The 27,859-nt window shown below is 35.7% G+C and overlaps 1 protein-coding gene across 6 annotated transcripts in view; it reads left to right on the forward strand.

Annotated features, from left to right (window-relative positions):
* Positions 1-27,859, forward strand: part of QKI (QKI, KH domain containing RNA binding) — a 200,680-nt gene that overhangs the window by 131,455 nt on the left and 41,366 nt on the right. For all 6 annotated transcript variants that reach the window (XM_069070403.1, XM_069070404.1, XM_069070402.1 and 3 more), the window contains exon 4: positions 5,499-5,642. In XM_069070403.1, coding sequence (XP_068926504.1) covers positions 5,499-5,642 — 144 coding nt within the window. The remainder of the gene's footprint in view (positions 1-5,498; positions 5,643-27,859) is intronic.

Genomic DNA, 27,859 nt, shown 5'->3' on the forward strand with positions numbered 1-27,859 from the left:
ATACCTACAGAGCACTCTTGATCACCCTCTTCTCACTGATTTTTTTCCTAAGTTTTTGAGACAGTATTCTTTCATGCTTCTCCTGCCTATATAACCCTGCCTTCTCGGTCTTGACAGCTTTTCATCCAAGTCATGCTTACTAACTGACCTGGGCCACCTTCTCTTCTCCTGCACTGTTTCACTTGGTGATCTCATATCTTCTTTATCCAACTCTAATCTCTCTGCTGACCTTTAGTCTCACATCTCCAAGAGCTTATTTAACATCTTGAACTGAATGTTCTGTAAAAATCTTAAACTAAACATGTCCAAAACGGAACTCTTAGTCTCCTTTTCCCCCAAAACAACCTTACTTCTTCTCCCCAACCCCAGCTTTCCTGTTCCTGTCCAGGGACCCACTTCCAGTCCTGCAGGCTCACAAAGGAAATGTTAATCTTGATTCTTCACTCTCACTTGACATATCCAATCTTATTGCCAAGGCCTGCCAATTTCACCTTTGCAACATTTCTCAAATGTGACCTCTTCTCTCCTGATACTGTCACCACCCTGTTTTGAACCCATATCTTCTCATACATAGGTTATTGATATAGTTGCCTGTCATTAGTCTCTTCCTATTCCATTCCAATTTTTATTTAACCACCAAAGTGATTGATCAGATCCAACTCTGCCATCCTCCATTACTGAAAAAATTCCATTGATGTCCTGTAATCACCATGTTTAAGTATAAAATCTTTTGTTTGGCATTCAGAGTTCATTATAACCTAGCACAATCTCCCCTCCTTTCCCAACCTTTTTTTACTTTGATACTTTTTACCCTTGATACTCTTCCATACAGTGATACTGACCTTTTTCTTCCACAAAGGTTTACTGAGTCTTTCAGTTTCCAGGCATTGTTATTGGATATCCTGTGTGATTAGAATGATCTGCCTCCTGACTTCCTCCAGTCCTAGTTAAAATTACACAAGTAAAAAAAATACAGTAAGCATACCCTTTTCTCCATTAATAACTCTGCCTTGTCTCTGAAGATTATTTCTTTTTTATCCTATATATAATTTGTTTGTGCACAGTTGTTTGCATGTTGCCTTCACTCTTGTGAGCTCCTATAGGGCAGGAATTGTTTTTCACCTTTGTTTGTATACCTAGTACTTAGCATAGTGTTTCTCATGTAGTAGGCACTTAATAAATGCTTATTTACTAGCAGTTGTGTGAGAGTTGCTGTTCCTGGGACTTTGGGGCACACTGGTCCTTTGGTTTCCATCTTTGTTTTGACAGGAAGTGGTAGTTGAGATTGTGGCGTTGATTAATCTGACAGGAGTATGCTCCTCTTCTCCCTTCCGCTTTGACAAACACAACACACACACCCCAACTCCCATCAGGACTCCTTGTTACTCCAGTCAGTTTGAAATGCCTGTTCCTGTGGTAGCATCTGATGTTAGTTGTAAAGGTGACATGACCCTTCTCTGCAAGGGTTGCCTCCCCTGGGTGATTGCTATCAGGACCAACCTGGAAGACTTAACTGTGGTTTCAACACTTGAGGATAGAATTTTGAACTACAACATAATTCACAGTAATTATTTAAATTCATTGTTCTTGGTCAGTGAAAGAAATGGTATTACAACATTATTCAAAACTCAGTACTTAGAATTGGAGGTGGCTCATGCATAGGGATAAAGAATTAATAAACCTATATAGGATGGTAAAGGATTGGCTAGACATACTATAGAAGGAAGATGCCCCTCGTATATCCCGTTTAACTGAATTGAATATTAGTCTACATTGTTGGTTCTCTTTGAGAGAGAAAAGGGATGGCTATAATTTTCCCAGGATGTATAAAATATATAAATAATTTTTGTACCTATTATGCCTCACAATATTTTATCTATTGAGTCAACAGTTGTGTTTAAAAAAGAACATCAGTTGATTCAAAGGATGAAAAACAATAAGTTAAAGACATTACATTTTACTGAAAGAAGAAATGGCAAAGGGAGTGATGTAATTGCTTTTTTAAGTAAATTGAGAAGTCTCTGAATTAGGTACTACTTAAAACAAACTCTTGACTAAGTATACTGTAAACACTGGAGGTGATCTACCAAGCTGGGTAAATGGATGCTCTGTTTGTTAATAGCTTTAAGATGAAATTATCTGTTCAACCTGATAATCCATAGAATTTTTTTTTCTATTTAATTCCTTGTGGCCTTCTCTTCAAGACAGGCTTATCTATCTCCATACTTTTAAGCAGGTATTAGTAAATTCTAAATGTAAATTGCTGAGGTAAAATATCTAAGGTGCATTGACATAATCATGGGCATTCATGCTGATAATCATAAGTTGACACTAGTATTTTCTGGTGCCTTTTGGAAAGAGTATTATATGTGACAAATAATATCAATATGATAAAATCCTGATTCATTTTTTCAGCCAGAGAACATTTATTGTTTATTGTGTGCCCAGCTTTGCTACAAAAAGTAATACTTTGAAGGATATGGCTATTTTAAATGTCCTGTGATTTCAAAAATTAATAAGTTGTCTAGTTGTCCTATGTTTAAAACTTGGTCTGGTAATTTGATCCCTCATTTGGGACAAGAAAACTATGAGGTGCTATGTTGTGTGGCGAAGTGGTCATTTTGTTTAACTCTAGAATTCCCTTAAAAGTTATTATAACCTCATCAAAAAGCTGCTAGCAGTCACCTTGCTCTTTTTCAGCCTTAAGTTATCTTAAAATAGGAATCCCTTGTCATTCTTTTGAAAGGATGGCAGTCTCCTCTTGCATAATCTCAGGATGTTCCCCAGCATTGGAAGCATTAAATAGAAGCTAGTGTGTATGGGATTTATGTGTTAGTGGCAGATGATTGAATTAATGGATCTTCAAGTTCTCCTAGTTTTGAAGTATCTGCAATTCAGTTTCTAGGGAGTGGGATTGGAGGATCAGAGGGCTATATATGCTTGAGGCTATATATGTTTGTCTTTACAGCAAACATTAAATTTCACATACTCTCTGGGAATAATTGTGATGTGTTTCTGCAAGGGACATATCTATAGGTACCCATGCTTGGTAGTGAAGTGATCTATAAATATTTCTTTGGAATTATTTTTAAATACTGTATTTGTTCCTTTTTCCTGCATTCCATTTGTTGTAGTAGGAGCTGTTTTCCATACTTACTCTGTTCTCTACTTAGCTTTATGTTCTGTTATGGGGGAGGGTGTATCTGTATATTTTGGAAATAATTAATTATAATTTTAGCTGGCTTATATATTCTATTGTGTCTTACGTAATTGATTCTTGTTATTGCTTAGTTGTTTCAGTCATGTCTGACTATGTTACCCACCCCATTTATATATTAATTTCCTATTATTTGAAAGATGTTTGATTCATATGTATGCCCACTTGACCATGCAGAAGAGAGAGGAAAAGGAGAGTGAGCCCCCTAATTTTTTCCCTTAGAATTATTGCAAAACCTCAAAAAGCCTAGTATAGAGTTAGCACAGGGGCATGAATTTCAGAATGAGAGAATTCCTTGGACTAAATCACCATTGTAGCAGTTGTACCTAGCTCAAAAAGATAGAGATGCAAAACGGTTGTTTGTACCGCCATGTCCTGGCAGTTTCACAGTGTACTCATACCCTGCCCAGGTTGGCTCTGTGGGTAATGAGGCTCAAATCCCTTTGTTGAGAATATGGAATAGTTCCTTTCTCAGCTCATTACTGTGACTCTTGTGTGTACTCAGTGTACTCACCTGTCATGTCCTTTAAAAGCTTTGAATGGAAGAAAAGTGTAAGCAGATGATTTCCCCCTTCTTCAGAACTAAGGGTATCCGTTGTCTTTCAGGGTTATTTGTAGGTAAAGATTTTCTTATTCTCTTTTTCAATATGCCAAGCACTCATGATTTTGTCACTGTGGAACTCCTATCTTTGCACACTATAATGGTTTGTAGTTTTGTACTGTAATGCCAAGGAAAGGCAACTTCCCAAGGTTCAGAATACCAGCATAGGTGGTCTCCATTTTATTCAGTGACCAACCAAGAACCGAGAAGGTCAAAACATGACATCATTCAAAATACAGCATTTACTAAGTGTGATTAAATAATCTCCAAGGACTACCCCACCCCAGGACCTTCCAATCATTCAATCAATTACAAAGTTCCTGGTCTAAATACTTCTCCACCCCTAGGCTATACCTTCATTTAGTCCACCACAAAGCCCCTCTTCTCAAATGGAGATTAGTTTCCAAACATAAGTAAAGTACATTCACTTGTTCAACCATAGAACACAAAAAGGTCAAAAGTTCCCCACCCCTGGATCACAATTGAATCTACCCCAGAGTTACATCAAGTTTAAGCACAGCACTTAATAACCAAATGGAGGTCTTTTCTTCATCTTGACACAAAGCAAGTTCTCAGCAATCTTAGTTCCTGGGGAGACAAGGCTTAGCAAGGCCACAAGATACATTGCCAGTCCCTTCATTAATTCATCCTCTGTCTGTAGAACAGTCCTAGAACCCCTGAAAACATTAGCAAAACCCTCTCCCAGGATTTCTGTAAACATACAACCAGAAAATCCTTCTTCAGGGCTTCTGAACCAACAGAAAGGTTCCCAGACCCCTGCAAAAACAGCACTGTCCTTCACCAGTGGACAGTATTCACTCTCTGTCTGCAGGACAGTCTCAGAGCTTCTTAACCAAAAGCCAGGTTCCAGGACTTCTTCAACAACAGGACTGTCTTTCACCAGTGGACAAATCTGGCAAAACAACATCAAAACAGACAGACAAAGTACCAGCAAAACAGCCATGTCTCCTCAGTCCTTGGCAGCTCCGGGGGCAGGTCTCAAAAGTCCAGGGCAATTCAAAGTGGCCCCCAGCAATTCTCTCAGTCTCTCTCTCTGCCTCCACGAGGTGCTGCTTCCAAAAAGTTCTTCTGCCTCTCTCTTGTCTCTCCAAAATCTACCTCACCAGCTCCTCCCAGCTCAGGACTCTCCCTTCACATCAACAAGCCCATCCCACAGGTGGGATTAACAAACTCTGGGTTTTAACACAATCAATTTGAAAACCAAGCCAATACAGGGGAATCTTTAATTGCCTTTACTATCACAAGTTTATGGTCTTTCAAAGTTTTTCTCTTTCTTGGATTAAATGACTTGTCCAGGATCATGCAACTAATAAATAGTAGAGCTAGAATCAAGGTCTCTGTAACTCTCAAATCTATCGTTCTATCTCAAACAACTCACTGCTCTTGTAACAGCGTATTACTACATTTTGCAGTGTATAAAATTGCTGTTTTAGTCACCCTCCTGTGGTTGGTTCTTTGAACAGCAGACTAGACTTGTTCAATATGGTTAGAACCAGACATAATTCTGTTGTAACTCTTTAAGCCATTACCTCTATGTCAGTGGTACAATGAAACAGAATTTTGCAAAAGGTGAAATAATGTATGTTTATGATATTCTTCAATGGAATTGGTATCAGTTAGGTCACAGATCTATGTAAGTATTTTTTTCTTTTCTTTTAGGAGGAACAAAACAGAGGCAAACCCAATTGGGAGCACCTAAATGAAGATTTACATGTACTAATCACTGTGGAAGATGCTCAGAATAGAGCAGAAATCAAACTGAAGAGAGCTGTTGAAGAAGTAAAAAAATTATTGGTACCTGCAGTAAGTAATAATTTTTAGATGTTTCTTGTAGAATCTTCCCATATGATTCCTGAGCTATCAATTTCTAGTCCACTTATTGTTGGTAAAGTGGAATTTTGATTTTGATTTTATACATATTGATTTTTTTATACATTTTGATTTTATACATATTCCTCCAATGTGAATAATTCTCTTTTGTTCAATGCTATTTCTAGAGAAATGTTGATTTTTTTTTTTTTTTTGTCAGGGAGGGTAAAGGGAATTTATGTCTCATTAAAGGTATTTTATCAGATCACATAAACATTTCGTACTCCTTATGCCTAAAAAAGTTGGTTTAATTAGCTGTGACTTTCTTAAAATTGGCTAAGCGTTCACTCTTTTCTTGCCTAAGGGATACCTGAATTTTATTCATTGGGGAGGGCAAGAGTGGACATAATAGATGATAGCTTCTTAGACAACCATAATAAATTATTTTAGACTGCTTAGTAATAGATGAAGACTATACCAACATTTAATTCAAAAAATATTAAATATTGTATTTTTAGAGGAGCGAATTACTATGAATGGATAACCACAGGACTATAAATGCACATATTTGTGTAAAAATTGTCTTCTCACTTTTAGCTCGAGTATTGATGCCAGTGTCAGTTGCATGGAAAACTTTTATTTACTGAGACATTTTTTATCAAATTCTTAAATTGGAGTATCTTACATAAACCCTTTAAAGTATAACTTCTTACTATTTGTACAAGTGAATAAACATCTTTTCTTTAAAAGGAAGGTTAAGGAATAGTAATCTTGATATACATCTGAGTCATTATTTACACTGTTCAGTAGATAAATAGTTGTCAGTTCTTGTGTTTATTAAAGAATAAAATTTTTTTCTTCACCTTCATTTAATTAGCCTGGTGAATAATTGATTCATTGGATTTTTTGAGCCTGATGATTTTGGGGACTAGGGGTTGGGGTGGTTTTTGGATATGCCTCTGTTCAGAATGGCAAAGATCAGTAATGAGGTAGACCAGGACCAATACTGCATGATGATAACCGTTTTTTCCACTGATGGTCTTTCCGAGGCATGGTGGAAAAATTCAAGAAGTTCAAGAATACCACTTCCAAGTGGGAAATGTTTAACTGGGGGTTAGAGCCATGAACTCCCCAACCTCCACTTAAAGAGGTGGTTTGCCCTCACCTATCTTCATTTCCTTCTTGGTTGTACTTCTTTATGACTTCTCTGACTTTTCCACCATGATCCCACATTGGGCACTTGTCCTCTCTGTTCCCCTTCTCCCTGCTTTTCAGCTTCTTTTCTATGTTGTCTTCCCTACTACAATGTAAGCTCCTGAGGGCAGGGACTATCTTTTTGCATATTTGTATCATCATCACTTAGCCCAGTGCCTGGCACATTGTAAGTGCTTAATAAATGTTTATTGACTTTTTGGGCACCTGTTTGCATAGGCATTTTGATGATAGAAAGTATTTTGGACACTTGAGACCTGAGTTATAGTTTTTGACTCTTATTGTAGCTTACATCAGAAAAGTGTCAATACCAACCACCATGGCTATTAAATTTCTGCAATTTCTTAATTGAAAAAAATGATTGCACAGAGCTGTTATGAATTCAGTAAGTTACAAATTAATTTGTATTTATTAAATGACAATTATCTATATAAATCATATTTGAAAAATACTGTCATCTTTTTTGTGAAAAATATCTTGGTTATGACATATTTATTGAGACTTCAGTATGCAGTTTGCTTATATAACTGTCATTAAATTAATTTTCAGGTCCTTTAATTAATTCCAAATCCTATTGATTAGCAACCACTTTGTTAGGTCAGGTTATTCATTGGTGTCCAACTTTTTGTGACCCCATTTGGGGTTTTGTTGGCAAAGATACTGGATTGATTTGCCATTTCCTTCTCCAGCTCATTTTTTACATGAGGAAATTGAAGTATACAGTATTAAGTGATTTTTCCCAGTGTCAAACAGCTAGTCATTATTTGACACCATATTTGAATTCAGACCTTCCTGATTCCAGACCCAGTGCTCTCTCTTTCTGTGGCATCTTGCTGCCCATAGAGCAGATTATTGCAATCAAAAATCCCATTGAGGGGCGAAGCCAAGATGGCGGTGTAGAAGCAGGAAAACTCTGTGCACTCCTCCCATAACCACCTCATATACCTATAAAATAATGACTCTAAACAAACTTTAGAGCTACAAAACCCACAAAATGACAGAGAAATAAACTTTCAGCTGAAGGCAACCTGGCAGGCTGGCAGGAAGGGTCCTGCTGGGAGCAGAGCCCAGCCCCCTGTGAGCCCACAGTTTTAGCCTCAGGGTGCCCCAACCAGCCACAGTTGGAGGGACTTCAGGAGAGTAAATCACTAGCAGCTGTGGTGGTTTCCAGAATTATCAACCCATAAATGCCAAAGACAAAGTGAGAGGTCACGGTGGACTTTGGGAAAAGGGAGTACGGTCCAGCCTCTGACCCTGAGGGAGAAGCAGCTGAGGCGTGGTGGCTGTGTAGTCACCACTGTGTGGCTGCTTCAGAGCTCCTGGTCTGCAGATTGTAGGGGGACCAAGCAACCAGTCTGAGGGGTAATCACTCTTTAACCTCCTTGGATCTGGATTGTGGTCTAGGGTGGAGGTCCTGGGGTGTGCAACCAGTTGCCAGAGCTGGTGGAGGCTTCAGAGAGGGCACCAAACTAATAACTCTGGCAGCTGTGAAAATCCCAGCAATTTGGGACAAAGCTCTACTCCCTGGAAGCAGAGTTCTACTGTGGCAAAAAAAAGCTCAAAAGGCAAATAATCAAGGCAACATGAGCAAGCAAAGGAAGCAAAACAAGCACAGCAGTCAAACCTTAGATTCCTACTTTGGGGACAAAAAGGATCAAAGCATGGAACTAGGAGGAAGACCATGAATTCAAAACTCCTATACCAAAAGCTTCTGAGAAAAATATGAACTGCTTACAGGCCATGGAGGAACTGAAGAAGGATTTTGAAAACCAAATAAGATCAGCAGAGGACAAATTGGGAGGAGAAATGAGAATGAGGTGGGGCGTCTAGGTGATGCAGTGAATAGAGCACTGGCCCTGGAGTCAGGAGGACCTGAGTTCAAATCCGGCCTCAGACACTTAACACAAAAACTAGCTGTGTGCAACCCCAATTGCCCTACCTTCCCCCTCCAAAAAGCAGATAAACAAATAAATAAAATACAAGTAAAAAATTTTCTTTAAAAAAAAATAGACTAAATCAAATGGCAAAAAAGGCTCAAAAAGATGATGAGAAGAATACCTTAAAAAGCTGAATTTGCCAGATGGAAAAAGAATTTCAAAAGCTCACTGAAGAGAGTAATTCCTTCAGAATTAGATAGGAGCAAATGGAAGCTAGTGACTTTATGAGAAATCAAGATAGTATAAAACAGATCTAGGGGGTGGAGTCAAGATGGCTAAGTAGAAACAGGACTTCCGCAGGGCTCCGGCTTCCACCTCCTCCAATTCATGTAAAAGGTGCCTCCTCCAATTCATGTAAAAGGTGACTCTAAAGAAACTTGGGAGATACAGAACCCACAAAATGACACAGAGAAGCTAACCTCCCGCTGAGAACAGCCAGGCAGGCCAGCAGGAAGTGGCCGGTTTAGCACTCTGGTAGCCACCCCAGCCGCCAGCTGAAGGGACTTCAGATAACCAGCAGCTTTGGTGGTTTCCAGAATTATCAACCCATAGATGCTAAGGACAAAGTGAAAGGTCAGTACAATGTGGACTTTGGGGATCCCGTAGTTTGGGAGTGTGGTCAGGCCTTTGCCCCCTGGGGGAGAAGCGGTACAGCTGCCGCCACATGGCTGCTTCAGAGCTCCGGGCCTCCAGATTGTAGGGGGACCGAGTGACAAGTCTGAGGGGTAATTGCTCTTGCTTTAGCCTGCTTGGATTTGGATTGCAGTCTCTAGGGTGGAGGTCCTCGGGGTGTGTGACCAGTTTGCCAGAGCGTGGGGAGGCTTCAGAGAAGGCACCCAAATAATAGCTCTAGCAGCTCAGAAAACCTCAGCAATTTGGGACAAAGCTCCCCCTTCTGGTAGCAGAGTTCTACTGTAGCAAAAAGCTCAAAAGTTAAGTAATTGAGTGGCAACATGAGCAAACAAGGGCAGCAAGGGAAGCACGGCGTTCTGACTCTGAATTCCTTTTTTGGGGATAAAAAGGATCAAAGCATGGAACAGGAGGAAGACAGTGAAGTCAGAACTCCTGCACCATAAGCTTCCAAGAAAAGAATAAGCTGCTTATAGACCATAGAGGACCTTAAGAAGGATTTTGAAAACCAAGTAAGAGAAGGGGATGAAAAATTGGGAAGAGAAATGAGGATGCAAGAAAATTATAAAATGAGAGTCAACAACCTGACTGAAGAAAATACCACCTTAAAAAATAGACTAACTCACATGGCAAAAGAAGCTCAAAAAGGCAATGAGGAGAAGAATGCCTTAAAAAGCCTAATTTGCCAGATAGAAAAAGAACCTCAAAAGCTCACTGAAGAGAATCATTCCTTCAGAATTAGATTGGAGCAAATGGAAGCTAGTGACTTTATGAGAAATCAAGATACTATTAAACAGATCCAAATAAATGAAAAAATAGAAGACTGTGATATATCTCATTGGAAAAACCACTGACCTGGAAAATAGATCCAGTAGAGATAATTTAAAAATTATTGGACTACCTGAAAGCCATGATCAAAAATAGAACCTAAAAATCATTCTTCAAGAAATTCTCAAGAAAAATTTTCCTAATGTTTTAGGACCAGAGGGTAAAATAGAGGTTGAAAGAATCCACTGATCACCTCCTGAAAAAGATCCCCAAAAGAAAACTCCGAGGAATATTATAGCCAGGTTCTAGAGTTCCCAGATCAAGGAGAAAATATTACAAGCAGCCAGGAAGAAACAATTTGAATACTGTGGAAACAGAATCAGGATAACACAGGATCTGGCAGCTTCTACACTGAAGGATCAAAGGGCTTGGAATATGATATTCCAGAGGTCAGTGGAGCTGGGATGAAAACCAAGAATCACCTACCCAATCTCATTGAATTTGGCTTAGGGAAGGAATGACATAGACACTAAATAGGGTGTCTTACCCTACAGGAAAGAAGGGGAAGGGGATGAGAGGGGGGATGATGGAGGGGAGGGCAGGTTGGGGCGGAGGGTAGTTAGAAGCACACACTTTTGTGAAGGGACAGGGTCAAAGGAGAGAATAGAACAAGGGCGGGGGGATAGGATGGAGGGAAATATAGTTAGTCTTTCATAATATATCCACTATGGAAATGTTTTGTGTAGATACACATGTATAACTTATATTGAATTGCTTATCTTCCCAGTAAGGGTGGGTGGCGAGGGAAGAAGGGAAAGAGGCTGTAATTCAAAGTTTTAAAATCAAATGTTTAATTAATATATATATATATTTTACATGCAACTGGGAAATAAGATATATAGGCACCGGGGTATGGAGATCCATTTTGCCCTACTGGAAAGTCAGAGGGGGGATGGGGGATGATATAGGAGAGATCAGATTGGGGGAGGGGGGGTATACAGTGGGTTTTGGGTTTCTGGTGGTTACCAGAAAGACGGGGAGAAAATTTGTAACTCAAAATCTTGTGGAAATGAATGATGTAAACTAAAAATAAAAATAAAATTCGATTAAAAAAATCCCTTTGAGCTCTGATTTTATAATACTATTATAATCTCTGCTTTTTAGCATACTATAATCTTTTTGATGACACCGGCTAATAAAGCAGATTTGCAACCTTTGACTTCATTTCTCTTCTTCCTGTCCCTTATTTTGTTAAGTTTCCAGGTTTTTCTTCGAAATATCCTCTAAAATCCGTTTCCTTTCTCTCCATTCTCATTCTCACTGATCTGATGATAATCAGTAGATATTTATAGCAGTTTTTTCAGTTTTCAGAAAGACTGTATTTTAACTTATACATGAAATATCTTCTGATGACACCGGCTAATAAAACAGATTTGCAACCTTTGACTTCATTTCTCTTCTTCCTGTCCCTTATTTTGTTAAGTTTCCAGGTTTTTCTTCGAAATATCCTCTAAAATCCCTTTGCTTTCTCTCCATTCCCATTCTCACTGATCTGATGATAATCAGTAGATATTTATAGCAGTTTTTTCAGTTTTCAGAAAGACTGTATTTTAACTTATACATGAAATATCTTCTTTGTATAGATAACCCTGCTAGATGCTATAGGGAAATTCAGAGTTTAGACAAAGATATCCTGTCTTCATTGAATTTACAGTCTAGATTGGAAATATGGCATAAACAAATGTCACCTGAAATTCATGATATCTCCTCAGGAATGGCACATGAAGTTGGACTAGTCAACAGCAGTTTCCGCGTGAAGGTGTTTTAAACAAGATATAGGTAACATGATATGATAAAGTGTTTTCTGACCTTGGAATCAGGAACACCTGCAGTCATATCATTTCATTTGTACTAGCCGTTTGACCCTGGACAAGTTGCTTAAACTCTTTTGGCCTTAATTACTTATCTCTTCTGGTTCTAAATTTACGATCCTGTGGTAGCATTTAATTTTGAAGGGGTAGATAAAAATTCAGTAGTTATGAGAGGAAGTTTCGTATCTTTAAGTAATTAAAACAGAACAGGAGAAAAGAACTGTCAGTATGAGTATTGAAAATGGAGGTAATGAGAAATACTTAAAACAGCATGCCAGATTGCAAAATACCAGGAATGTTAAACCAAACAATTTGAATCTGACTTGATGGCCAGTAGGGAGCTTTTGAGAAGTTTTAGGCAAAGAAGGAACAGTAGGTTCAAAAGAAAACTGTTTACTGCCTGTGTCCATCACAGGGAAGTTGTTCTACCATACTTGGGCTCCAGTGTTCTTATCTGTGAAATGAGATAAGTTGGACTAGGAATTCCTGAAGTTACATTTAGCTCTCAATCGTTAAATACTGAAGTTAATGTAATTTTAAAATTGTATGAAAGCTAATTCCATGTGTCCTTTCCAAATTATTATATTGGCATTTTGTTTTGGTATTATATTGGTATTTGCTTAGAGGCAGCTAGGTGGCGCAATTGATGAAAGTGCAGTGCCTGGAATCAGGAAGACCTGAATTCGAATTGTGCCTCAGATACTTATTAGCTATGTGACCCTGGATGTTGAAACCTGTTTGCCTCAGTTTCCTCATATGTAAAATGAGTAGGAGAAGAAAATGGGAAACCTCTCTAGTCTCTGCCAATAATACCCTAAATTGGGTCACCAAGTGTCAGACGTGACTTAAATGACTGAGCAACAAAATCAGTAATAGGGGTATTCCTTCCCAGCATAATTCCTCACTGGATGAAGTTTTTGTCCATATTCTTTTATTGAGCCACACAGAGAAACTGCAGAATAACAACAGTTTTGTTTGTAGATTTATTCTACATGTTGTTGCAGATCAACTTCCAGTCTTTGAGAGGAAGAATGATAGGTAGTTATCTCTTCTGTTGTGTCTTAACAAGGAATAATGTCATTTGAATCAATATGAAAAAATTGAATTTCCACCCATACTTCTTTATTTCCTTTGGTGTCCCTTATTGGGACTTTGGGTTATGAAATTTTAAAAGTTTGAGGTAGAAATTGTCACTGAGTTTTTAAAGATATTAGATCTGCTTGATGATGCTATTTCCCCTTTCTCTACCTTATACCAAAAAAACCCACTGATTCCTCATCCTCCATCTTTCAGCTTTCAATGTTAACAGTAAAGATGAGCTTATGTTACTATAAGTGACTGCAAATTGAGCCAGGATCAGAGGAAGAATTTTTTTGTGTTTATTAGGAAGTGCTTTGGGCTATATTAGAGGCTATTCCTTGTTTTTTTGAAATAACTTTGTCATTGAACCTTCTTTGTAATGGTGTTTTTTGTAATAGATACTCATATTTCTAAATGTAAAGCTTTGAGCATGTTTGAATTACTTAATTTTTAATATTGTTTTTTATTTATAGATGTTATTGAATTTAACTAACTGACCATTCTTTAAAACCACCATTTTCCTAGAATAAAGTGAGTCTTTATTCAGAATTAGTCATAATATAAGTATTATTACAGTTGCTACTCTTTGGTTTAAACCTGTCATTATTAATCTATCAATACCTAGGACTGCTTTATGAGACAAAATTCCACTTCCACCTAATTATTCAAAACCAAACAAAAACATGAAAATTAATCTAAAGGGATTATATTCCTTTTGGGTGAGGTACTAATTAGGAACATAAGTAAATTAACATGCAGAGTTTACCCAAAAGGCACTGAATAGTTTATGTGTGGATATATGAAGTGCCTGTAACATCTTACCAACCAGGAATTATACCACAGAATCAGAATAAAGAACATTCTCAGAGAGATGTGTAATCAGCATGGAAAGTTGTCTAAAGCAGTGGATGACCCCAGGCGCTAATTTGTGTTCAGGCGTGTTAAAGGAAAAAAAAAAAAAATAGAAGAAGATCCCTGAACATATTAGGTAGGCCCTCATTGCAGAATTTGTGAAAGGGGATGGATTATACATGATGAGAAAATGTGAAAGGGATATGATCCATATCATCGTTGGGAGCCATTACGTTTGACAAAGAGCTTTGTATGTATTAGCTGAGCTATTCTGTGAGTCAAGTGCTATCATTTCCATCCTTTTCTTACAGTTTAGTAAACTGAGACTCATTGTAGTGAAATGGTTTGTGTGTAATTGCTTAGCTCGTGAATGTCAGGGCAGAATTCGAACCCAGATGGGCTATCCTTATCCTTACTGGACATGAGAGGCCCATACATGTTATATGAGTGTTGATATTATAGTGAAATCTACTTGCAGTGTTTTAGTGATATTAGTGTAGCCTGGTGATATCAGCTTTCACCTCATTAAACATTTATTAAGGTACACCATACATCAAATAATTTTCCATTTTTCTTCAGTCCTTCACTGATCTCCTTGGCACACCCCATGCTGCTGGAAATGGGACAGTGACTTTAGGGAACTTACAGCCAAGAAAAGGAGATGGAGATCATTTTTATCATAAAGTCAGGGTTGGAAAGTCTTCCAACTGCCTTTTCCTTCCCAATTCCAAATGTTCCCTGTAGGCTGAGATTTCTTTTCCTTAGCAGGACAGCTTTTGAAAGGTTTTTGAGGGAGAAGGCAATGTGGGTAGTATCATCAATTTAAAACTTAAAGGCACTTTAGAGTTCGTTTAGTTCAAACCTTTTTTTTTTTAGATGAAGAATTTTGGGGTGGGTAGGGAAGCAATATCAGATTTTAGTCACTACCTCTCCTCTCCCAGTTATTAAGGGTTTGTTGAGACCCTCCCTTATTTAATGCTACTGTAACATTCTTTTTTAAGAGTTCTGCCTCATTAAAATGAAATTTATATAGACAAAAGGTAGTCTTTTTCCCCTGAAATATCATTTGGGGCACCCCCAAAATCTACTTACCCATCCTCCTTTAAATTACTTATATTATTGATTGAATATTAATAACAGCTCGCATTAATATAACATTTTAACTATAACACTTTAAGGTTTGCAAAGCACATATATTGCCTAAATTTGATCCTTACCACTATCCTACGGTGTAAATACTGTTATTATTCTCTTTTTGGAGATGAAGAGACAGGTCTGAGAGAGAAGTAATTTGTTTAGGGTCACAGTTATTTATGTCAAGAATACAGGGTTGGTTCAGGCTTATATAAAAATTAAATGACATCAGGAAGGTTAAGTCATGACTTGCAAGTGAATTGGATTTAAATGAGGAAGTTCTGCACAAAGTCACTACCCTTACTTTTTCCTCTAAAGCCATCTGGGTCCAGTGGCCAGATAGAGATCAGGACAACTGGGTATGACCCTGGATGCAGTGGGAGACCTTGGTCTTTTAAATCTAAGGCCTTTAATGGGTTTTAGTTCGGGAGGGGAAAAAACCCTCTGGGTTTCTGACCAAAACAGAAACACAGTGACTACCCCAAAACTGTCAATGCCCTAGGCAATACTCTGAGACACCAAGTTGCAAAGAAGTTGCCAAACCTGTCTATGGAGATAGTTTCTTCTTTATCTGAGTTCCCATGGTCCAAATTAACCATCATGACCTCTGTAATATTTGTCTTATTTTCCATAAATTTTATATAAATGTTTTATTTTATGTAAGAAAATATCTCATTTTCTGCATTCTGCTGCCTCTGTCCTCATCAGTTCATATATGTTTCCCCCCTGTTTTTTGAACATTCCATTATAGCTATGTAGCATAATTAATTCAGCCATTCCCAATCTTTGGGCATTTCCTTTTTTTCTTGTTTTTTGCTATCACAGAGATTGCTGCTAAAAATATTTTAGCGTATAGGGGAACTATCTCTCAATTCCTTGGAGTTAATGACTAGCAGTGATTTTGTGGGATAAAAGGACATAAGTATTTAATTTTTTTTAACATTGTTCTGACTTGAACAATTCATAGCTTGACTAGTCACTATATCATTGTGCCTACTTTTCCAGATTCCCTCCAACACTGACACTTTCCATACTTGGCCAAATCATTGCCAGTGTTCTAAGGTGTGAGGTGGCATCCCAGTTACTTTAATTTGCATTACTTAGTGATTGGTAACAGTCTTTCATGTGGTTCATAAATTAGTTATGCGACTAGTAATAATTAATTCATATTCACTTAAACATTGAGGAATTGCTGGTTTTACATATTTAATTACCTGTATATCTTAGATAGTAGAACCTTATCCAGAATATTTATTACAATGATTCCTTGTGCCTCATCTAATTTCCCCTTCTCATTCTTTCTGCATTTGTTTGTGCCAAAACTTTTAAATTTGTTCATAGTAAAAATTATTGGTTTTTTTTTTTTAATCCTCTCTGTCCCTTGCTTGGTTAAGACTTATCACTTGTTATGATGGCCAAATAAAGTACTATATGGCATTATGTTCTCATTTTTTTATGTTGCAGTTTTTTTTTTTAATGCTATTAAGGTAAATTGTTTTTGCATCACCGAAATTTTCCCATGTATCTCTCTGCAATCTTCTCCCAGATAGCTATCCCAGTTAATTTTTTTTAATGCATTAAAGAAAAATGAGTAGAAATGATTAAGATAGTGAAAAAATTTGGAAATTGTAAGTAGTGTTCCATAGTCATATTTCTCAGTTCTAAAGGAGAGGAGGGAAGAACATGAAATGAAATGTCTTCTCCTATCTCTTCCTTATGGCTATCCTTGTTGATGGTTTTTGCTACATTTACTTTTGCTTTGTGATAGTGAATCTTGGTATTTACATAATTGCTGTCACAGTGTATACATTTTACTCTGGATCTGCTTGCTTCATTTTGTATCAGTGCATGTAAATCTTTCTATCCTTTTCTGTTTTCATCATATTTTCATTTCTTACACATTAATATTCCTTTACTACATGTAATGTACATTTTTTTTAATCATTGCCCAGATCTATGGGGAATCCATACTTTGTTTCCAGTGCCACACACACACACCCCCCAAAAAACCCTACTATAAATATTTTAATGACGATGGGGCTTTTCTTTTTATTAATGACCACTTTGTGATGTATGCCTAGTAATGGAATCTTTTCATCAAAGGGTATGGGTCTTTAAGTCATGTCATTTGCATAATTTGAAATTATTTTCCCAGTATTTAATTCTAATTCACAGCTCTACCAGTAGTGTGTTAGCAATCTCTCATCTTCCCACAACACCTGGATTGACTCTTCCCATCTTTTATGGTTTTTTCCATTATGCAGAATTTGAGGTGAAACCATCAGGATTGTTTTCATTTACATTTCTTCTAATACTAGTTATCTGGAGATTGTTAATATTTTGTTTGTGTGGTGGTTTTTTTTTATTAGTTTTGTGAGTCTATTTTGAGATTCTTTTGGCATTCTTTTGAAATCTTATTTCTGCCGAATTGCTTTCTAGTTTTCCTTTTCAAGCAGAGAATTTTCCCACGGGGGATTTTTCAGCATGTAGAATATAAACTCCTTTGGAGTAGAAATTATTTAATTGCTTATCCTAATCTCCATTATATCTAGAAACATAGAAAACTTAATAACATATTGATTGATTAATTGGGTTTATAGAAACCTGAAAATTGTTTCCAATTCTTCCTTAAACTGTTAGGAAAAAATAGTAAACAGCACTTTGGATTTTACAAATGGGTTTATCAGTTATCATTTAAAGAATTCCATATTTATTAATCCCATTAGTATGGATTTCTGTATAGTATGTTTCTTTTTAAACAGAATTCAGGAACTTATTCCAGCCAAGTGAATAGATGATTAGATATGTTCTTAGATTCTACTCAAAGCCATTAATAAGTGCTAAGGGAAAATCAGATTTTTTTTTTGTTTTATTAATTGAGGAATGCCTTGCATTTCTCATATGAAATCCAAATGTGATTTGTGACATCATAGTTTCCATAGTGATCAGTTCTGAAAACAGAATATTGACTAATGGTAGTATAATTTTTTATAGTTAGAGCAGCAGATAGAAAGGATATTTTGTTATTTTCACTGACATACTTAGAATTGATGATTGTTCTATAATATTAAAATACTATCTGTATTTCATAACATTATTATGTAACTTGAGCTTTAAAAAAATAATACTAAGTAAAACTTTTTGATGATTTGTTTATGCTTAGTTATGTCAATCTCAGGTTTACAGTTGTCCTTAAAGCTTTAAATTCATCACAGTAACTTGATCAGTCAGGATTTTTTTGTTGTTACAAACACCTTTTCTTGCTTTTTTATTAGTTACAAAAGAAATTTTTTAATGTTTTTTACCTTGTAGAAATTATATGGAATGCCAGGTGATTAGCTAAAGATTATTGAGAATCATAATATTGTGTTTAAGGGGGTTTTTTATACTGCCACAGGATTCAGGTTTATAATTTATCCTTCTGTTTCTTCCCCCAAATTGCAGAATAGATAAATGAACAGATAATGACTTAAAAAGCCTTTCTTAAACCATAAATGGCCATTTAGCTCGGTGGTCATTTTTTACCTAAAGAAATAAAAATATTTTGTCTTAAAATATTTCAGAATAAAGAGCATCCAGTTCATCTGAAGTGTTAAGAGTTTTCATCTTCAGTTATTTAAACCTAAAAAATACTTTTTTGACTTTAGCCATTCAGTTTAACTCAGAGTAAGGTCCTTTGAAAAGAATTTGGCTGTAGTGACTGTTGGAAATGAACTAACAATGTTTCCATTTCCTCTCTTAGTCATTGGTGAAAAGGAATGAGAGAGGCTGGATATATTCAGAGGTGTTTAGAACGAGAATGGACCTTTTTACTAAAGAAAGTAAAATGTAGAAAAATTAAGTGATGACTTCAGCTCCAATATTTTTTCTACTGCCCTGTATGCTACATAAGGCCTAGTAGCCTGAAATTATACCCCTCTGTTCCAAAACAGTATTATCTGACCAGTTTTGTTTCTTACAGCAAAATAGCATTATTTATATCAGTTCTTCACTGGAATAATCAGATTTTGAGGCCTAAAAATGACCCTTCTCTCTTCTTTAAAAAAAAAAAAAACAGGAAGGAAAAATGAGGAAACGTAGACACAGACAAGTGCTTTTCCTATCCCAATGGGTTAATAGCAGACTGGCTACTGCCCAGTTTTACCAGCACAAAACGGGTGATTGAACAAATTGGATTGTCTAGGGATTACTCTTTATTATGCTTGCCAGGGCAGCAAAGAAGAGAAAAAAAGGAAACAAACCACATCTATTTGTATAATTGAATTCACTTTATTCTGAGGCACAGTTACATGTGGCTGCTGTGCTATAATATACATATAGACAAAGCAAAGATGCGAGCAAGAAAACATTATACAACCTCAGTATGCCATCAAAAATGAATACTGTCATATCAACCAGGCAGAACACTGCACTAGAAAGCCATCATTAATGCTATGGAGGAAAAAAAAAACCAAAAATATCTTCTCTTTTCCTTTGACTTGGCACTTGGCACTTTTTATACTCTTAGTACCTAACTTTTCAGGGTTGTTGTAAGGATGAAAATTATTAAATACTTTGCCCAGTGCCTGGCACGTAGGAAACATTATATAAATTTTAGCTATTATTTGGTGAATCATAATATGACAAGCTTTTTATGTTAGTTTAGTTAGTGATGAAAAACAATATTTCAGTTTTTCACTCTTAAAGTTTTTAAAAAACTAGTCAACTAAGTGCTGAAGTTACTGTAGTACAATCTCGAATTTTCTAGTATGTGCAGAGTGGCAGTAGAACTTGAAATTAAACACACACATACACTTTCACTGACTTTTGTTCAGTGATTTCTTATTTGTATTTTGAATTACTTAATCTTAGTATAAGTCTTTTTTAAAAGTCATTATTTGACCCACTTTATATACTTCGGGAATGACTTGAATAAAAAGTATTTTAACTATCTTTGTAATATCAAAACAACTAATCTAACTCTATAGAGTTTTCTGATTTATAATTTATGATTAGGTTTACTGTTAATGATTAGGGCAGACTATGAATTGGAGGGTAATTTTGTTTTTATAAAGCATTTTGAATCTGTTGTGGTATGTAATGATGCATGCTATGAGTTGAGATTTATTGTTTTTACAAAGCATTATACGTCTGAAAAAAAAATGAGACAGGAAGGGCTATATGAAGAAGATACTAAATCAGCTTCCAAAACAGTGAAATCTGATAGACTGATACACAGTTTTAAAATTTTATATACAATTTTAACTGCATCTGAATTTAGTATACAGCCATTTTAATAAAATCTGATATAATTTTGTTTTATAAAATAAATTTGTATTTATCTTTTTTTTTCATATTGCCTATATTTCCCATTGTATCTCTTTCCATACCCCAGAGAGAAATCCCTTGTAGTGAAGACAATATAAGAAGAAAAATTCAATAAAACTAACCATTATATTGAAACAGTCAAGCCAAAAGGCAAATGGATTCTTTTTTACCCCTTTTTTTCAGGTCAGGTTTATGATAATTTCATAGTACTTGTTTTTTCTTGAACTAAAAGCCTATAAATTTGTCTCTTCCTCTGGAAGTATATAGTAGAGTGGGTCCAGTACTACTGAATATTATATATTTCTTTTTTCTTAATAAATAACCACTTCTTAATCTCAGTATCTTCAAGAATTACTCTTTGACCCACATAAATAGTAGCCATACCCATTTCCTGACATAATGGTGAATATAGATTTTCTCATCATTGTCTTGACTTTTCTTTTTTTATTTTCAGAGAACATAGAGAAATCACAGCCTGGCCTTGTCACCTCAGCCCTTCTGCACTTTTAATAATCTTAAAACTCTGCCTTTCTAGTCTTCTTACACTTTACTCTCCTCTATACAGTGTTATCCAGCTACCTGTTCTTTTTACACACAACACTCCACCTTTCAACTCCTTGCCTTTTTCTTGTCTCTTACCATATCAGAATTGTGCTCTTTCACCTCTGCTTCCTTGCATCCTTCGAGATTTAAACTCATCCACCTTGTAAAAACTTCCCAATCCCCTTTGTACTAGTAGTGCCTTCCTATACAAACAATATGTATATTTTGTAGGTATACATTTATCTAGATGTTGTGTTTCTCACCAGAATGTGAGTTCCTTGAGATCAGGGACTGTAGTTTTGGGATTTTTGTTTTTGCATTTCTAGTGCTTAACGCATAGTAGATACTTAAATTTTTCTTAAAAGACCTATAAATTTATTAACTATGCTAATATCACCTAGGAGACAAATCCTTTCCAATTTTTGGCAAACTTCCCCATCTCTCCACATCCCTGCTACTTTCATCTAGTGTCTATCTGTGTTATAACTTTACTGTAGTTTTGATGTCCTTCCAAATTATCATATTTTGGGTAGACATCCATTATTTCTAAGGGTATGTTACTCAGACTTTTTTGACTGTTTCTTCTAAATTTTCTCCAGGCAGAAACAGACTTAGATATCCTGCTTGAAAGGACTGCCATGACCCACCTCAAAATAAACTTACATTCTAAATTATTTCCCAAGAAGAGAAAACTACTCAGTTCTTCGATTCTCTCTATTGCCCAATGACAGTATTTGAGCTAAGATTAAAAATCTGATATTAGTAATCACTGGACAGTTCTACTTCTCTGATTGATTCATTTCATTTTGTCAACTATTCACATTTTCAACAGTAAAAATTTTAAATAATTTTTCATTTTTAATTTGTTACAACAAACATAAACATTTCCAAATATAGTGAATAGACCCCATGAATCTACTACACATAGCTTGTTTTTAAAGGATACATCAACTTTAACATGGTAGTACGTCACTGACCTTCATGTCTACATTCATTTCTGAACTTCCTTCTGCTGTGTTCAGTTTAGTTTTATGTATTTTTCATGACACTCTTTTCTTTTTTTCTTGCATACATCAGTTAGCTTCTCCTCACCCCCACTTACACACAGAGATAGTGGGATCCTTCAGGTGGGATATGGCTTCCAAGAATAGGAAGGTGATAATCTCACTGTATTCTGTCCTCATTATACCTTACCTGCAGTGTTGTGTTCTGTTCTGAGCATCATGGCTTAAGAAAGACATCACCAAGTTGGAGAGCATGGAGGAGAACCTTGAGTCTATGACATAAAGATTGTTCAAAAGAATTAGACATATTTAGTCTTTAGAAAAGAAGATTCAAATGGATCATGATTACCATATTCAGGGATTTTAAGAATTGTCATTGTGGAAGAGAGATTAGATTTTTTTGGCCAAGAGGGCAGAACCAGAAGGTGTGGGTGGAAGTTGCAAGTAATCAAATTTAGCAAATTCTACCAAACATTTAAAGAACAATGTATCCCACTACAGTTCTTTCTTTGTCACAAATTACAGTTTTGATAACTAAAATAGGGAGAACAAAAACAGAAAGTATAGACCAATTTTCCTAATGAATATCAATGCAAAATTTTTAATGCAATAAACTAGCAAGGAAACTATAGCAATATATCACAAAAGATCACGCACAATGATCAGTTGGGATTTATGCCAGGTATGCAGGACTGGTTTAATATTAGTAAAACTAAAAATATTACTGACAAACAAAAATCATATATAATTGTGGGTTGTAATTATCAGTAGATACAGAAAACAGCTTTTGACAAAATACAACACTCATTCCTCTTAAAAATATTAGAAACCATAGGAATAAATAGAGCCTTTCTTAAACTAAGTATCTACCTGTCTTATCTATTACAAGGATAAATTCAAAGCTTTCCTGTTAAGATCAGGGTGAAGCAAGGATGTTTGTTTTTACCACTGTTAACTCAGTATGGTACTAGAAATGCTGAATTGTAGCAAGACAAAAAAATAAATCGAAGGAATAAGAATAGGCTTCAAGAAAACAAAACTATCAAAAGTCTTTGCAGACAAGATGATAATATTCTTTGAGAACCCTAGAGAATCTACTAAAAAGCTAATTGCAACAACTAGCAACTTTAGCAAAGCTGCAGAATATAATATAAGCCCATATAAATCTATATGATACCAACAAAACTTTACTGCAGGAGGAAGTAGAGAAATTCCATTTACAATAGCTGCAGATAATAGAAAATTCTTGGCAATCTACCTGTCAAGATATATTTAAAGAACTATATGAACACAATTACAAAACACTTTTCATACAAAGATATCAAAACAGTTGAAGAAATATTAATTGCTTGTGGGTAGGCTGAGCCATTATAATAAAAATGACAACACCGAAATTACTTAGTGCTATAACCATCCAGCTGAGAAAATAACAGAATTGATAAAAATGAGAGCCATTTTCAAATTGATAAATGGTCAAATAATATCAATGGGCAGTTTTCAGATGAAGAAATTAAAATTATCTATAGTCATGAAAAAAATGCTCTAAATTACTTCTGATTAGAGAAATGCAAATTAAAACAACTCTTAAGTACCACCTCACCTATCAGATTGACCAATATGACAGAAAAGACAAATGATGAATGTGGGAAAATTGGGACACTAATGCACAGTTGGTGGAGCTGTGAACCGATGTACCCATTCTGGAGAATTATCAAGGGACTATTTAGGACTATGCTGCAAAGGCTATAAAACAATACATACTCTTTGACCCAGCAATACTATTAGGTCTTTATCCCAGAGTAATCAAAGAATAGGGGAAAGATCCTAATGTACAAAAATACAGAAAATATTCTTTGTGGTGCCAAAGAATTAGAAATCGAGAGGACATCTATCAGTTGGTGAATGCCTGAAAGTTGTAGTATGTGATTGTGATAGACTACTGTTGTTTTGTAAGAAACAATGAAGGGTATGGTTTTGAAGACCTTTATGAACTAATGCAAAGTGAAATGAGTGAGCCAGAACTAGGAGAACACTGTACAGTAATAATAATATTATATCAGTGATCATTTGTGGTAGACTTGGCTTCTCTGATCAATGCAGTAAGCTGTGAGAATTCCAAAGCATTCATGATGAAAAATGCTATCTACCTCCAGAGAGAGATCGGATGAATTATGAGTGATTGAAGCACATTATTTTTCACTTTATTTTTCTTGCTTTTTTGGAGAGGGAGGGGAGGCCAACAACATAACTAATACAGAAATATGTTTTTCATGACTTCACATGTATAATGGTTGTCATATTACTTTCTTTCTCAATGAATGGAGGAGGGAAATGAGAAAATTTAGAACTGTATTAAAAATGAATGTTTAAAGGGGGGGAAGCCAATTAGAGGACTTTTTTTTTTAATGCTGTAAGTAGTGAGTATTTATACTTCTTGATTAAAGAAGTGATATGGTTACCACTGTGTTTTAAGGAGTTTCTGTTGGGCAAGTGTATGGAGAGTGGTTTGGAATGAAGAGGGGCTGATTGCAGGGGGATCAATTAAGAGGGTAATGTTACAGTGCAGGTTAGATTTGTTGTATACATATGAATTAGAATGGTGACCAGATGAATGGGGACAAAGAGATAGGCAGTATTGTCAATGTAAAATGAGTGAGATGTAGAGACTAGATTGTGTTTTAAGGAAGAATAAGGAGTTAAGTGTGATTCTAAAGTAGCATGGATACCTGAGTGACTACAAGGTTGGCAGTACCATCCACAGAAAGAGAAATTGTGCTTTCAGGATTTGTGGCGAAAGATTTTTAATTCTCTTTTGGATGTTTCACTTGAGATTCTGTTGAGATATCCATTCAGAGGAGCCCAATACCCAGTAATACAGAATTGGTTCAAGAGGAAGATATATGTGGATATATAGAGTTGTGAGATAGCTGCATCAGGTACAACTCCAGTGGAGCTCTGCAGAGTCTAGAGCAAAGGTGGGGAATCTGTGACTTCGAGGTCACGTGGCCCTCTAGGTCCTTGAGTGTGACCCTTTGACTGAATCCAAACTGCACACAAAAAATCCTTTTGTTAAGAGGAACCCTTGAATATACCTGAAGGAGTGGCCAGTCAGGTAGAAGTAAAACCAAGAGAAAACAGGATAATGAAAACTTAGGGAGGAGAGGATACCGAGCAGGAGGAGGAAGAGACCATAGACAATGTGAGATGCTATAAGAAGGCCTAAAGGAAAAGGGCTGGGGCCAGCAGCTGTGTGCCATAATCTTAGTTACCTTGCAGAAAGTAAATTTCGTTTCTCTTAAGGTCACCCAACTGATGCACCAAAGCTGGAATTTAACCATTTCTTCATCATCAGGGCTCTTTCTATCCATCAGGACGTGAATACTAATGCATGCTAATTAGCATTTACATAAGGTTTTAAAGTTTGCAAAGCTGTTATTCATATTATCTCACTTGAGCCTCACATCAGCCCTATCAGGTATTGTTATTATACCCATTTCACTGATGAGAAAACAGGATGACAGAGGTTAAATGACTTACCCAGGGTCACACAGCTAGAACAGTCTGAGGCAGGATTTGAACTCAGGTCCTTGCAAGTCCACATTCCATTTTCTATCCATTATGCCTCTTAAATCCCTACAAACTTATAAAATGAAAGTTATTTCCAGTATCTGTATAAAATAAGTTGCTTATTATTGAATATATAAAGGAAATCAGTGAGAATTTGTTAAGCCAGGTGCTCTGCTAGATGTGAAGATAAAAATAAAACTGTCCCTCAGTAAGCTTACATTCTATGCTTAAGGAAAATTTAGTTCTAAGTATATAGCCATCAGAAGCTTTATTTTTCTCTTATCTTATATATACATGTTGGTCTATTTGTGGATATGTCATAAGGACCTGTCTTTACTGAAATGGCAGTGTGCTGTGTAAAGTTTGAATTTCAAGGAAGTGAAATTCTATATTTAAACTTAATTTACTTACATGTTCTGCCTGAAGTGGGAGATGAAATTCAAGTACTATCTTCTACATGAAGCTTTTCCTGTTCTCCCAGTTGCTATCATTTTCTTCCCAGACTTCCTTATTTATTTACTTTGTTTGTATTTATTTTATATGTGTGTGTATGTGTGTAGGTACACACACACGCACACATATGCTTGTCTCAATAGAAGCTCTTTGCAAACAGGGACTGTTTTATTCTTTGTATCCCCAGAACATCCCACAGTGCCTTCCACAAAGTGAGTGCTTAGCAAATGATCCAGCTGATTGATTGATTGAATTCTAAGATAATCAAAGTTAGGTAGGAAGATGGGAACCCCAGTTGGCCATTAGATAATTGGTAAAGATGGGGTTTTAACAGCAATATATATATATATATATATTTTTTTTTTTTTTTAGAGGGTGTTAGTGTGCTATGAGCATGCTGCTGGGTTCTTCAGTGCTATGGCAGTGGTAAGCAAGGGCTGTCAGAGGTTGTACTAGACTAGTAACTCATTAAACTATTCAGATTCTACTAATTCAGTGAAATCATTGGCAAGCCACACTTTATGATTCAGAGGACCATTCTGGCTAATTGTGGAGGGGTCACTAGTAAGTAATGTAATGGTAAGTAAGTATGGTCACTAAATAATGATGAAAGAGTGTGAGTGTGTGTGTTACTGTTACTTTACAACAAGATTTCTTAAGTATTTCCTTTTACAACACTCCAATTATGCATTTGTTTTAGAAAGAAAGAAAACCACTGGGAGATGCCATGGTAGAACTGTGAAATGAATGAAAGTTTTACCTTAAAAATACATTGTAAACCTAATCACCAAGTAGGCTTGTTTTCTTATGTTAACAATAACCTATCTATAATCCAGTAATCTTCCATATATATATATAAGTATTAAGTACACCCTCTTAGGGAAACGGTTACTTTTTTCTTCATTTTTTAAAATGTTGCTGTGGATTCATAATGTTTCTTCGCAGCTGAACATCTTTTTCACAAAAATTGCTTTGTATGAATGGAAATATTGGTGTATTTCCTGATAATTATTTTGTAAAATTTCACCACAAAATGATATTTTGCTATTTTAATAATAGTCTCATATACATTTATTTTTTGCCCTTGCAGTGAAGTGATATTAAAAAATTTTTTTTGAGCTTACATTTCTGAAGATTTCATATCAAGTATAATTGTGTCTTTATTTGAAGTTCTGTGATAAACAACAAATGAATAACACCATAGGGGCCTAAAGATTAAATGGGTAATTATCAGAAAGAACAGGACTTTGAAAAATTAAAATGTTATAAGATGACGAATATGAAATGATTTATGCAAAACAAAAGTAAAACTAAGAAATTTGATGTGATAAATTAGTTTGTCATAGACGAGAAAGGAAGTTTCTATGGTTGAGAACTATTTAATTTTTATTTCCATCCCTGTTTTACAATTTTATTTGTTCTTAATCTCTTCAAAGTGAACCATGACTTGAAATCATACGTCCTTTGAAAACAGTGATTAAAATATAGATATTCAGGATGAATCAGTTTTGAAACCAGATAACCAACTAAACAATACCTTCTCTTTGAACAAGACTTTTTTTTTAATTTATAGTATTCCAATACAGTTCCTTTTACTAAAATAGCAAATGCCAGGGGTTTTTTTTTTAATATTTTAAAAATAATTAACATCTCACAATTACATAGAGGCTTGAGGTTTATAAAGTGCTTTCAGTAATCTAAAACATTTGTGATAAACTGTTAATCTCACTTATTTCTCTGACACTTTCAAAATTAAAAATATTTCTGATTTATCTCATTTTAAGTTTTTATACCATTACATATCTCAGATCACAAATTTGCACATATATCACCTGGTATCCAATCTTTGAGAT

The sequence above is a fragment of the Petaurus breviceps genome, unplaced genomic scaffold (genome assembly GCF_028583685.1).
Source record: "Petaurus breviceps papuanus isolate PSGF00001 unplaced genomic scaffold, PetGlider_PUasm1.0 90808, whole genome shotgun sequence".
In the NCBI taxonomy this organism is placed as follows: domain Eukaryota; kingdom Metazoa; phylum Chordata; class Mammalia; order Diprotodontia; family Petauridae; genus Petaurus; species Petaurus breviceps.